This window comes from Mytilus trossulus, chromosome 1 (assembly GCF_036588685.1).
Source record: "Mytilus trossulus isolate FHL-02 chromosome 1, PNRI_Mtr1.1.1.hap1, whole genome shotgun sequence".
Classification (NCBI taxonomy): domain Eukaryota; kingdom Metazoa; phylum Mollusca; class Bivalvia; order Mytilida; family Mytilidae; genus Mytilus; species Mytilus trossulus.
The window spans coordinates 106,786,538-106,800,865 of NC_086373.1; the positions used below are offsets into that span (position 1 = coordinate 106,786,538).

General features: G+C 30.9%; 1 protein-coding gene across 2 annotated transcripts in view; it reads right to left on the reverse strand.

Moving 5' to 3' along the window:
• Window positions 1-14,328, reverse strand: part of LOC134696159 (SCL-interrupting locus protein homolog) — a 20,991-nt gene continuing 6,663 nt past the window's right edge. For both annotated transcript variants that reach the window (XM_063557823.1, XM_063557814.1), the window contains exons 8-16: window positions 14,240-14,323; window positions 13,353-13,439; window positions 12,252-12,399; window positions 11,717-11,823; window positions 11,199-11,292; window positions 8,355-9,970; window positions 7,891-8,059; window positions 6,137-6,267; window positions 1-3,096 (exon numbers count right to left, since the gene is read on the reverse strand). In XM_063557823.1, coding sequence (XP_063413893.1) covers window positions 2,043-3,096; window positions 6,137-6,267; window positions 7,891-8,059; window positions 8,355-9,970; window positions 11,199-11,292; window positions 11,717-11,823; window positions 12,252-12,399; window positions 13,353-13,439; window positions 14,240-14,323 — 3,490 coding nt within the window. In that variant the 3' untranslated portion in view covers window positions 1-2,042. The remainder of the gene's footprint in view (window positions 3,097-6,136; window positions 6,268-7,890; window positions 8,060-8,354; window positions 9,971-11,198; window positions 11,293-11,716; window positions 11,824-12,251; window positions 12,400-13,352; window positions 13,440-14,239; window positions 14,324-14,328) is intronic.

The following is a 14,328-nucleotide window of genomic DNA, read 5'->3' on the forward strand; positions in this document are numbered from 1 at the left end:
TAAATAGTTTAAATTTTATTCTGCTTTATATTTCTAAAATAAATAAAATGCATTATATAACAATATGACATATAATAAGATTATCAGTTTTCTAGGTAAAACATCAACTTTCTCTAATTTCCTATCATACGGCAGGTTAAAAGACTACAAATCATACAGCCAGGTAAAACATCAACTTTCTGAGTTTCTCTAACTTTCTATCATACAGCAGGTAAAACAGAACATATCATACAGGTAGGTCCTATCTTAAACAGGTGGTTAAAATATAGAGAGGTAACAGCTGTAAACTGATCAAAAAAAAAAATGTACTTATTAAAAGTCTTTGTTTCTTAAATATTGATTTGTACATTTTTTCTAAAATAGAAAGTAGGAGTAGAATTTGTGACATTACCAGATTACTATTCAACAATTAAATAATGTTATTTAAAAACTTAAGAAATTCTCAAATAAAACTAAAACACTAAACAAATAAATTCTTTCTAGACATACCAATGAGAAAAATACAACCTGACAAGGTCACATTCAATTTTTTGTTCTTCTGATTTAAGGAAGACAGACGTTTTAGTCAATGAGTTAAATAACTCCCCTAAATCTCATATGTCAGAGAGAACAATTACTACAGCATTTGTTCCTGCTTTTTAACAATATTTTTAAATTTCATTTTGTATGTGCTCAAAAGATTATTTTCAGTTTTGTTTTGCTTTCAAATGCAATCTGATGAAACTTATTATTTGACACTAAAAATTCAAATAAAACAAATTAAAAAAAAAATAAATTATGTAACCAAGTTTTATACAGCAAACATACCCTGACACCTACATTCAATCACACAAAATTATTATAATATTTGTATGCCCTTTGTGTTTCAACTTTAAATTAATCAAAAAGACAGAATAAATGACACATAGATATTATTTCAAGAAAATGATTTTTTTCATTAATTTCGATACCAGTAATGTTTAATGTTTAAAGGAGTAATGTTTCCAATTTGCAAGATTTTCCTGCTGTGAAAAACATGCTGTAAATATCAGTTTGTTTTGACAATACAGTGCACACTAGTCTTATGTTATGCTAGTATCCTACTTTCCAAGGGTTGGGGCAAGCTAGCATGATTAACCAGCCTCATTCTGTCACGTTAGGCCATTTAATACTAGCGGATTTTCTTATGGGTTGCTCATTGTTGGAACGGCTGTATAGTTGCTACTTTCTATGTAATTAAGTCTCTTGTGGATAGTTGTATCATCGAAAATCATACCACATCTTCTTATTCTTATGTATACTATACAGTCATATATAAATTATGAGGAACAATTGCATAGTAATGTTAAAGGATCATTATTGAGGGTGGTTTACAGGCTAATGATTGTATACAATTTCATTGAAAATAAACTAATTTATATATGAACTAAATGCTTTTTTCAAAATTCTAAATTAGCATAAAACTAAACTACAAGACTGACCTATCAAACTATTGGTTAACCTGTATTAAACTATAAATAAATAATGTGAACATAAAATGGACTGTTTGGGGGGATGTAAAGTTTAACAGTTGTAAAAAAAAGAAGAGACTAACACTATGGATCAGTGAATTTGTTGCAATTTTTATGTTCTGTACCTTTTCTTTAAATTTAAAGAACTAAAATTTACAAATTTTAAGATGACCTGAAGGAAAAAGTTAATGTGTGTTTTTGGCTTTCATATCAGATTACTTTATAATGCTATTTGATACATTTGTACCAGTAAAATAAATAAAAACAATTAAAACACATGATACATAAACAAGATTAAATCTCAATAATATCACAGTTCCATGGTAAGTCTTATGATACAAGGCTTTTTAAAAACCCTTCAAAGTGCAATTTCTGTACAGAACAAGTGTTTGTCACAAATTTACAAGTTCTAATATCAGAACTATTATCACAGATAAAATAAAAGATATTTTTACATCTAAATAAAACAATAAAATAAATAAATAAATATGCCCTTTTACTAATACAAAATCTAAATAAAACCTTTTGCTGTTTTTCCTAATTAATTTTTTGCTATAACAATTTTGGTAACATTCTTAATCTTGTAATATCTAATATTTTATCATCATCATCTGTATACAATTGTTTATATTGGTTTTCCTGTCTATGGTGGTCCATTTGGTTTTCAGCTGGACCTCTATGATCAAATACATCTTGTCTGTCTTCCAACACATTTGGTCTTTCTTTGGTCATGTGAGGGGAACCTTGCATCCCTGGTGATGGAGTAAAATGATAGTTCATTCTCCCCAGTTTTTCTGAAGTCTTTTGATGACTGTTATTATAAGGACTATTAGTCTGACTGTTTATAAATTGGTTCTTTGTTTGACTGTTCATAAATTGGTTCTTTGTTTGACTGTTCATAAAGGGACTATTTGTTTGACTGTTTGGAACAGAATATTTTGCTTGTCTATTTCCAAATGGACTATTTGTTTTACTGTTAACAAAAGGACTATTAGTTTTATTAGTTATATTTCCACTATTTACAGAAGCAGTCCTGTTGCGATTACCTGAAGGAGTGTTTGTGACATTTTGACTATCTATTAAAGGACTACCCACAAGTCGACTACTGACAGTTTGTCGTGTGGGTGTTTTATAGCTGTCATTGCCTGTATTGTGTATAACATCTTGTGTCAGCTGTACCGGAGATTCAGATCTACCAGTTATTGTACTAAAATTCAATTGTAGTTGGTAACTATCATCTTCAGAACTATCTGCAGTTGTATTCCTTGAATCACTGTTTATCAGTCCATGCTTCTCCATGTATTTTCTTGTTGCAAATGTCATGTCATTTGGGGACATTCCCATGGTAGTTACATTTGGAGTAGCTTCTTTGTCGTCTGATAAAATATGGCGTAACATGGCTACACGTTGATGATTGTTGCTACCTCCTAATTTTGCTTTAGTTTGTAGTTTTGTCATCTGAGTAAGTTGTTCATCCTTCAAGTATTTCATGGCCATAGCATTTATTTCCATAGAACAATCTGAGTCTGAATCAAACATCATTGACATATAATTGATTTTTGGTATAAATGTTGTCTCAAGTGGTGTTCGACTTGCATTTCCAGACCTATAACAAAAAAATAAAAAAATAAATACTATTATGATTTTTTTTTTCCTGTTGATAATTTCATTATTAAATTTATACAGAAACACAGGTGTAACAGGGAAATTAGGCTTAAATTAAAATATTGTTTTTTTGCAGTTTACCGACCGACCCTTGAAATTCTTCCTGTCAGACTGTGAAAATTTTATTGCTTTAAAGGAGTATGTTCGATAAGGTCCCAAAATGGCCCCCTTTTTTAGCGTAAATTTAAAATTCGTATTTATCTACCAATATCACGATAAATATTAGCTAATACATTGACTAGCTAGGATATAATCCATTTTGTTGAAAATTTTACGTTTCTGTGTTTAATTATGACGTCACAAGTTGTACTCATATTGATTTTTCACGAAAAAATCAAGTAAAATGGTCGAATTTCCAAAGATTATTGGACAGGAAACATAGAGCGCATACGTCGACAACAAAGATCTTTTAAAACAATGTTTGTGAAGACATTTCACATGTCTCATTTGAATCTTTAAGCTTGTCGACGCCTGTGCTCTATGTTTCCTGGTCCTTTATTTGGTTAAAATCTAGCTGATTTTGTCACATTTCACCAAAATCCCTTATCTTGACCTTTTTTGGATGTGAAAATCAACGTGTTAGAATTAAACTTTGACAAAAACAGTTCTGTTTAACTTTCTTACTTGTCTTTAGGGCAACTTTAAACATTTATTACCTTGTAACTATGAACTTTATAATTGGGGCCAAATATGGCCCTTATCGAACTTACTCCTTTGAAGAAATTTTTTTTAATACCTCTATTGAAGCGATCCGGAACTTTGGGTCCTTTCCGGAAATGATTTAAAGTCTGGGTCAATTACGCATTTCAAGTTCGGTTTTTCTTAGCTTCCCGTCAAGCGTTCATGTGACCATTTAATGATAAAGCACATGGAAATTGTTTACAGGTATCCATGAAGTCACGGAGGAGTACTTTAAGCTGTCGTCTCGTGTCAATTTTAAGATAAATAACAAACAAAAAAGTTTATTAGTAAACTGTTTATACAGATTCAGGCACATGTAATGATGTGTGATGATATCATTGACGATGATGCAACGGATATTCATAACTGACAAGATCATATAAACCATTCTGTCTCAAACAAATCGGGTTCAGAATCTGTGGAGCCTGACTTTATGGAACCAATTTCAGTGGTTAAATAATTTGAAAGCAGATTGAAGTATGGCATATTTTCTCCAAATCGTTGTGAAGACGACAAAGATGAAACCACTCCTCCGTGACTTAAATCCTCATGGATATCTGTAAACACGCCTGTACTGAGGGAGGGCTCATTTGAAATGTTAATAGATATAGATCATGCCAAATCAATAAGAAGCAATCCTAACTACACAGAAAATAAATGGTTATCTTGAAAAATAAATATAATCTCTCTATATTAAATCTATCTTCGATTGCAATGAGTATGCTCCTTTAGGATAAGGGGGGCTGCCCCACTCTTTGCAATTATTCCTTTTCTTACAATATTCAATATACCCAAACTGTGTGGCCTGTGTGAATTCAATTAAAACATGTCCTTAGGAGCTATGCTGTCAATTTTTTTTATGCATTAAAATCATTTCAGTACAGACCATTTACTTTTAATGGGGTGCTATGGATTTCACCCCAAACTTTAGATTTCTTTGGTTTTCATTAAAGCCTGGCAAAAATATAACCTTATCACATATAATTAAATATTGTTAGAAATATGAAAACAGTTGGATGTCTTAATACTTTTTTTTCAATTGAGGAAGATTCAATGGTTATTTTTTTTTTTTTTTAAATACACTCTTTAATAATTGTCTTATAAATCTATAATATATATATTTTTCTGATGAAAATACTCTACTCATGAAAACATTCTAGTCAGGAAGCATTCATGTCTGAATATATTTCTTTAAAACAGTTCTAGTCATGACATTCCTTGTTTATAAGTGTTCCAGTATTTAATAATTATACCATATTTTATGTCATAAATTTGATAATGACACTATGTTAAAGTTTCAGTTTTGGTTAAAAAGTTTTTTATCTGAAAATGCCTGTTCATTTGATGTTGGTTTTTGAGCATGTCCAGTGTTTGTGGTTTTAAATGTTTTTTTTCTATACAAGAAACTTGGTTTAGTGTAACTGCTTGTTTAAACTGTATTTTGGCTGATAAAATAAAATATTTTTCCTACCTACCGACCCTTCAGTCTGAAGGTACAGTCGGAAAACTGCAAACAAACATATGTGTAAGGTTGGCCTTAAATTCCGGATTACCAAAAAAAGGCTTGTATAAACTACAAAACTAATCTGTTATTCATTCTGTTTAAGTGTTTCATATCCATTCATGGTTTGTTTTTGCATAAGATCCTTTAAACATTAATGTGATGGATAAGTTAAACATTATTTCAACTTCAGGTTAGACTGTTGTACAATCATTTTCAGGCATTTCCAACTTCTATTTGATGATGGAAAATAGGTTTTTCCATGAATACTGCAGTCTAACACAGACAATTTGAAATTACCAGTTTCATTAGACAAAAAGTTACAACAAATTTTTACCTGAAATTTCGTTGTGAGAAGGGGGTGCAGATTATGTACCTGTGCAGTCTGTACAAGCCCAATTAACCTTTCGAAATTTCCATGGGACATAACTTTTTGAAAAATATTTAAAATGCAATAATTTTCAAAGTCATCCAGAAATTTCTAATGTTAATCTATGATATGAGTTACATTGAAATTCAATAAAAACTGTTAACATGAGAATACCTGCAATGACAATTTTTTATATCATTTTCATTTTCAAGGGTCATATATAATAACTGACAACATGACAAGAAATGCACTGATTTTAAACTAAGCCGAGATATGCTTGATGTTTACGTTTGACCTGAATTCATTCAACATCCCATTAATATGTTTGCTCAATAGCACTTACAATATCAATTTTGAATATAATCTCCCCTTATATATCCAAAGGGACATAAATCTGAACAAAATTAGTATCAGTTTGGTGACCCATACCTGTGTTGTATAGAGTTGATGTACTGGCCTAGCATAATACTTTGTTGCAGCGTATCATTTTGTAGTGTGTCTGTTTGGTCTCCTAGTGGTGATTCTGAATCTTGCTGATGCAGCAATACTTGAATGTTATTCTGTTAAAATAATCACAAAATCACAATAAAGATACATGTAGATCAAAGAGTCTAAATCAAAGTTCATACCTAGCCAATAATTTACCCAACAAAAATTATATCATGTTTTTTCTTCTTCAAGAATGAAGTGCAAAATTGTAGTTCAAGGAGCTTTTTTCAAGTTACTGGTTATGCAAAATTGTCAGATTGTGTAAATACTATACACAGAAAACACAATTTTGTGTAATAGAAAGGAAAAAAAAATGACAAAATTTTAAGATAATAAAAATAAAAATAGGGGTATTTTTTTCTCTTTTTTTACAATAAGAACTTTATTACGAATAGATTACATTTCTCATTCAAAATGTGTATATTATATTGAAGATCTAGACTAATTGTGTTCTGTTGTGAAATATATAAGATGGCCCAAGACATGTATTTTCTTGACCTTCCGTGCAAGGACTGTATAGCCAGTCAAGGTTGTTAAAAACTTCCATTTGTTGTATTTTCTTGTGCATTATGCATTGATTTTCAACATACATCACAAGCTTTAGTTCCTTCACTCGTAGACATTTAAATTCATTGTTTGAAGTTGCATACATTCCTATTGAAATTTTGTATTTCGTTGAACATTTAAATTTGTGGTTCCCTTGTTCCCACAAAATCCACGAAAATTGGTATCCAACAAATATTAATGAATTCACAGTATTGGAAAATTCAGTAAATATTACAAAAGTGACCATGAAATTCATAAAATAATGAAAGGTTTTACCACAAAAACAATTAAACACACACAGAAATCGTGACAGAATACACAATACTTACTTATGTGTTTTTTTTAATGACAGTTTTAAGGCCTGGCACAGATGGCATTAAAAACACAATACTTTGTTGTTGTTTTTTTGTTAGTACAAAATTAGTTTAAATTATTCCCCCTATATTTTATATATTTACCATTAATATATCATAACATTCCTTATCATTTGTATTGTATATTTACCATTAATCTATCATAACATTCCTTATCATTTGTATTGTATATTTACCATTAATATATCATAACATTCCTTATCATTTGTATTGTATATTTACCATTAATATATCATAATATTCCTTATCATTTGTATTGTATATTTACCATTAATCTATCATAATATTCCTTATCATTTGTATTGTATATTTACCATTAATCTATCATAATATTCCTTATCATTTGTATTGTATATTTACCATTAATCTATCATAATATTCCTTATCATTTGTATTGTATATTTACCATTAATCTATCATAATATTCCTTATCATTTGTATTGTATATTTACCATTAATCTATCATAATATTCCTTATCATTTGTATTGTATATTTACCATTAATCTATCATAATATTCCTTATCATTTGTATTGTATATTTACCATTAATCTATCATAATATTCCTTATCATTTGTATTGTATATTTACCATTAATATATCATAACATTCCTTATCATTTGTATTGTATATTTACCATTAATATATCATAACATTCCTTATCATTTGTATTGTATATTTACCATTAATCTATCATAATATTCCTTATCATTTGTATTGTATATTTACCATTAATCTATCATAACATTCCTTATCATTTGTATTGTATATTTACCATTAATCTATCATAATATTCCTTATCATTTGTGTCCACAGGGTCCTGTTCGTCCCCTGAATCTTCTTCATCCTGTCTACCACACATACTAGCACTAGTTGGACTTTTATCAATAGAATTAGATAGGGTATCCTGCGAATTACATAATGTATCTCCGGATTTTTCAGACCTGGAAAAATCACAAAAATACAATATCTGCATGATCTACAATAACAAACTCATTATCCATTCGTGTGATGTGTTTTATCATTTGATTTTGCCATTTGATTAGGGACTTTCCATTTTGAATTTCCTCGGAATTCAGTATTTTTGTAATTTTACTTTTTGAATAAATCAAAAAAGTGTAAAATTTATGTAGGTGTGATCAACTTTTTGTAGGATCTACTTACATACAAGGAAAATTACCCATTGATAACAATCTGATCTCTTGCCATATAAAAATTAAATATTCTCTGGTGCCTTACCTTGTAGGGGAAGAATGATAGCTGGGCATATCAACTATCATATCCGACTGTATACTATCTATTGTCTTGTCATGGAGTGCCATGTTGTTTACTACACTGGAGAGATCTTGTGAAGCATCTAAATCAAACTCATCCTTGTGGGTACTATTGAATGGAAGTATCCCTCGATGCCGTATCTCTGCTGGAGTACGGCCATCATCCCCACTACACTGTGATCCTTGTCTTGGTGTATGTTCACCTGATGATTCACTCAATCTTGATGACATTGGTTTCTGGGGACTCGTCTGTAGAGAGACAGACTGACAGCTGGGAACTTTGTCTGGAGAGAATGCTGTAGTATTAACAGCAACAGAACACATTTCAGCTTTGCTGTTATTATGAGTGGAGTTAGTTTTATTGACAGAAGTCACTTGAGTGTCTAGTTCTGTTGTTGTGGTGTTCTGAGAGGAATTACTTTGATTTGTTATTAACATTTGTATCTGAGACTGCAACTTTTTAAGCTGAGCATCCTGTTGAATTAACAGCTGATAAACTTCTGGAGGCACCTGATTCCAGTTGATGTTTTTACTCTGTAATACAGAATCTGGCTCTTCCTCTATGGTAGTACTATTTTTACTACTAGGTCTTTGTGGAGGAATCTGCTTCTCCGGTGTGACACTCAAACCACTGTCATCACTAGACTTACTGCTGTCAGCATGAGGTGAAGGTCGCTGATCTTGATGGACATTTCTCTGCACAGTATGTGCTACATCAATTTGCTGATTTTGTGATGTGATAGGTACAAACTTATGTTGTGTATTTGGTGCTGTTTGGTGTACATTAGTGTTCATTCCTTGCTGATTATTGACAAACTGTTGACCCATTGGTCTATATCCTTGAGGAACACCTTGTTGAGAAGGATAAGGCATTTGAGGTTGTGTAGGAATTTGTTGTGGTTGAGGTGGTCCCATCATTCCTTGTGTAGGTACATACCCATGTGATGGCTGTCCATATGGCACAGAGGGATAGTTTGGTGTAACATATTGTGGATAGGGTTGAAACACTTGTCCTGGCACAGTTTGAGGTAGCATCCTTTGCATTGAGTTCATTTCTGTTCTATTCTGTGTATTGTTTTGTTGAGAAGACATGTTCTGATACATGAAATTTGGATTCTGAAATCTAGGATCCATATTGGAATTCCTATTTTGAAACATAGGATCCACATTCTGATTGAAATTGTTTGAATTAGAAGTTCTTTTTTCAATGAAAGGATCTGAATATGAAGTTCTACTTTGAATCACATGACCTTGACCTTGATTAGAAGTTTGGACTGAATTATCTGGCTTTGGAACAGAATTCATATAATGTTGAGCAAGACGACCACTATGAAAATTAGTCTGTTGATGAACATTTTGTTGAGCATTAAATCCTGAAGCACTATTAGAATGTTGAACATTTGGCTGTTCATGTAGCACTGGCAAGTTAGGAGCTAATTTACTCCGTGTAAAGTCTGTCATGTGAGCAACACCATTTGCTTTTCCCTGAGTTATAGTTGGTTTCTTTGGATTAACACATATTCCTGAGTCTTCCCCAAATAATAAACTGACTTCAGGAACCATTGATGTCATCACAGGAAGCTAAATAAAAGACGAAAAATTATTAAACAATGGCAATTATTCAAGCAATTCTCTAACAGTTGTTTTTTTTTGGTTTTTTTTTTTGGTTGGTGAGAAATATTTATTAAATAATGCATTAAATAATGCATTCAAGTGTTTTATTTCCTGAATACATAAAACATTGTTTCCTATTAAAGAAAATAAGAACTCACAACTTATTTTAGACTTTAATACAGTAAAACTTGCATCGCTGTATTTGTATCATGTTTACAGAAGATATACTAATTAGATGAATTGAAAACTATCAACATTCAAAACTAAATAAATAATTGAAAAGTTTATTTAGTTTTTTGCTGGGCTGATTGTTGGTGTTAAAATGCCACTTTACAAACTATGGGCCATAACGTGACTGTCACTTTTAAGTGGTGGAGGAAGCTCAGTGTACCAGGAACAAACTACCACCCTTTAGCGAAAAGATGACAATCCCAGTCAATTCAAATTGGAATCATACACACTTAAAAGTTTGGTGTTGAATAATAAAACATACAATAAATATATTTACTGTAAATTCAAAAATTACAGTGTCCAATTACTGTTGTGATTTTTAAGATAAAACAAAAATGCCAATCTAGTTATTGTGATTTTACGAAAAGCTGCATACAATTTCATGTAACATATATCAAAGTGTGAGTTATTATTATTGGAATATTCAAGGTGTTCATGATTTGCATTTAAAAATACCTCACAATAATTTTGTGAATTTACAGTAAAGAAAGTTCTGTAATATTTACTTACAGTGTTAACTATAATAATTATAGAATAACTAATCGAAGAATTCAAATAGGGAAAAATATTCAACAAGTGACCAAACAGCACATTAATTCACGAATACGCGTAGCGCATGAGTTGATTATCAGTGTTGTTCGGTCACAAGTTGAATATTTTTCGATTTTTGAATTCTTTAATAAGTTATTCTTTTTACTACGTTGGCAAATGGATTTTTTTACAGAAATTAATGTAAAACTTGAAAGGAACTATGTCTTTTTACTACGCATACACAATTTGTTTTGATCCGCTGTTATCGATGTTTTGACAATGTATATTGTTGTATGACGTTAGAGAGTGAAATAACCAAGTTAATTTCACATGTGAAATAATCTGTTTTTATTTAACTGGGAAATTAATGTAATTCAATGCATCCAATGTAATAATAAAATTTAATTTCCAGGTAAAAAAGTTTATACAATACCTGTGACTTGTGTGGTGCAGGCATGTTTCTTGGTGTCATTTCATCAGGAACTGACACAGCAGACGACACAGGCACATCTTCTTGTCGGTTGGATCTGTAACAAAGTTTCATTTAGTTTATTCGTACTAATTGTTTTAACATCAATAAACTCCTATAAAATGTAAATGTAATGCTTTGGAAATGTTAAAAGTACATAAATGACAGTAAATTTGATCTACAAGAATATGATACTTTAGGCAGTGGTCTCCCCCTGACTTTTATGTGTTCATATTTCTCAATCCCCTTTTTCTAAACTCAAAAACAAATGTACCACATTGTCAAATTCAACAGCTTGCTTAAGACCATCAGCAACTATACAGTACCATGCATAACATTCCTAAATTCTTTCAACATGCCATTAACTTAGGGCAAATGTATGTTTATGTCACAATCACATTTCCTAAATTACCTCCAATTGTAAGCCAATTAAACTGTAACTCCTGGCATAAAAACAAACAAAACTTATTCTGTACACTTACTTTTGACTTTTGAGCAAATGAATAGCACCATCAAATTTTTCTTTTTTCTGTCCACCTTCAACAGCACCAATGTCCATTTCTATTGTCTGATTACCACTGGTCATTGTCTGAAATTAAAGTATGTTTTTTTCACAATAGAAAAGAAAGCTATGAGTTTCTCTGTCTTCTTTACAAATGTAAGTTAGTGAATGCCTTTCAAATTGAAGGCATCATATTTTCAGGAATTGTATTTCACAAGCATTTTAGTATTGTTTTCACAATAAATTGTGATATATAATCACATATTCAAATTCTCCCCAAATATGTATGGTCAGACAGTTCCACTGGGTTTAATTAGCATCACAGCTTATTTTCTGAATTTTCTAAATATTGGTCTTACTATAACCACTTTTCAAGATTTCTTTTCACTACTGGCTGAAACTACAAAATTTTTAAGATTATTAAGTTCTGAATGTTTTTGTTTCCTTTTTACTGTACTCTCCATTAATATCTCAATTCAATCTTGAATGATAAAAATATCCAAACAACTGCTTACCTTTGGTAAATTGATCACTTCATATCCATTGAAGAGATCAAAGTTCATCTGACCACTGCCTGTAGATGTGACAACCTCATAAAACTCAGGTTTAGAATGCATTGGGTTATATAGCACCAACAAGAAAGACTCTGGAGGAACACACACTCTACAATTGTAATGTTTTATCCTTAATATCTTAAATTTAAACATAAGAAGCACCAACGGAACACTACATTAATAATTTTCTTTCACTTTTTATCTAAAGTTTAGGCATGGAAAGTTGGTAATGAATTTAAATAAATAGCACCAATTGAAAAGATTCAAAAAGAACATTCTACAATAAAATTGCAAAAGAACAAAAATGTTAAAAGTAAAATTAACTTTGACTATGCTAATGTAACATTACACTACTGTCTCAGGTTAGGGTGAAGATTGGCATCAGTAAAAAAAATTAAAACTGCTGCATTTGTATGCACCTGCCCTGAGTCAGGAGCCTGTTGTTCAATGGTTGTCGTTTGTTGGTGTGGTTCATAAGTGTTTCTCGTTTCTCAATTTTTGTTTATTTTCATGTTCAAATTGTTTTACACTAGTCATTTTGGGCCCTTTATAGCTGGCTGAATTGTGTGAGCCGTGTTGAAGGATGTAGTGACCTGTAATTGTTAACTTTTTGTACATTGTGATTTGGATGAGGAGTTGTCTCATTGGCATGCATACTACTTTTTTTTTAATTTAAATTAACCTCGGTTTTAAAGATTTACAAGTTATTCAATAATACAAATTTTGGGTAAAATGGCCACAAGGTTAAAGTATCAAAATATTTTAAAGACATGTCTATTGTTGAAGACTACATGTTGACCCTTGGATGTCTGATATATATTCCCATGTCTTTTTATCATGTAAAATTTAGTAGTTTGGCTGTGACATCTTGCATCTTTTAAAATAATAATCTGTAATGACTTAATTCAAAGTGGTACATCAGAAAATAAAGAAGAAATTGTAACAGGATGCTGTTACAAAGTCTCCCAAACAAAGCTTCCATAATTCACCATTCCTGAATTGCATAATTTACCTCTATTGAAACAAAGTAAAATAATACAGATATAACAACAGAGGACTCACCTGTCATTTAGATTTGCGTTATGTAGATATCTGAGACAGCATGCCCATATATATGGACTGTATACAAAAGAAACACCACTAACCCATCTGAAACATTAAAAAACACAATATTTGGATATCTTTCACATGATACTATTGACTATCTTTTGCCTTTTTGTTCTAAAAAGGCGAACTGTTAAAGCATTACAGCCAGTCCTAAGTTGTCAATAATATTCATAATTCCTAGAATCAATTTTCAAACGAGATTTTTAGATTATAATCAATGAATCACTGAACTGAAGAGCAACCTTGTCATCCCGTACAGAGGTAACCTGGTTAATACAAAATGAATTTATTAGTGAGACAGGTCCAAAAGAGAAGCATATTATTATCATTAAAGTTAATTTTCTGTATTATTTATATCTTTTGATCCTCTAAAGTAAAATGCGCACTAATCAATCAAGCAAGTATCATTTACAAACTACATGGTATTTTACCTTATTTTCAACATTAAAGATTTTCCCTATATTTTCGCCAGATATTAAGAAAATCTAGTTTTACCCATGCAGTGCCATTTCTTTTAGTGCCAAAATGTTTGCTTGCTGGCTCTTACTTTTCATTTTATAATTTCGTAACATATAGGTTAAAAAGCCATTGTTTCAAATCTTATAAAATCCTTATCCTTTCGTAGTTTTTGAATCCAGAAAAAGGTGCCAATATTTTATATGCAAAAAAATCTTGAGAGAATTAAGTTCCCAGCAAATTTTAATTGCTTATATCTCTAAAACAAATACATTGACCTTTATCTTTACAGTTCTTTTAGTTTATACTATCAATTTATAAGTCTTTTATAAGATTTTTACCTATGAAACAGAGGAGCAAACATCAAAAAACAACAATTGACTTACATGCCAACTAAGGGTAAATTAGCCACTTTTGGATCAGACTCCAACACTAACAACACTTTCCTGGTATGATCCATGGTTAAGTAGCTAAA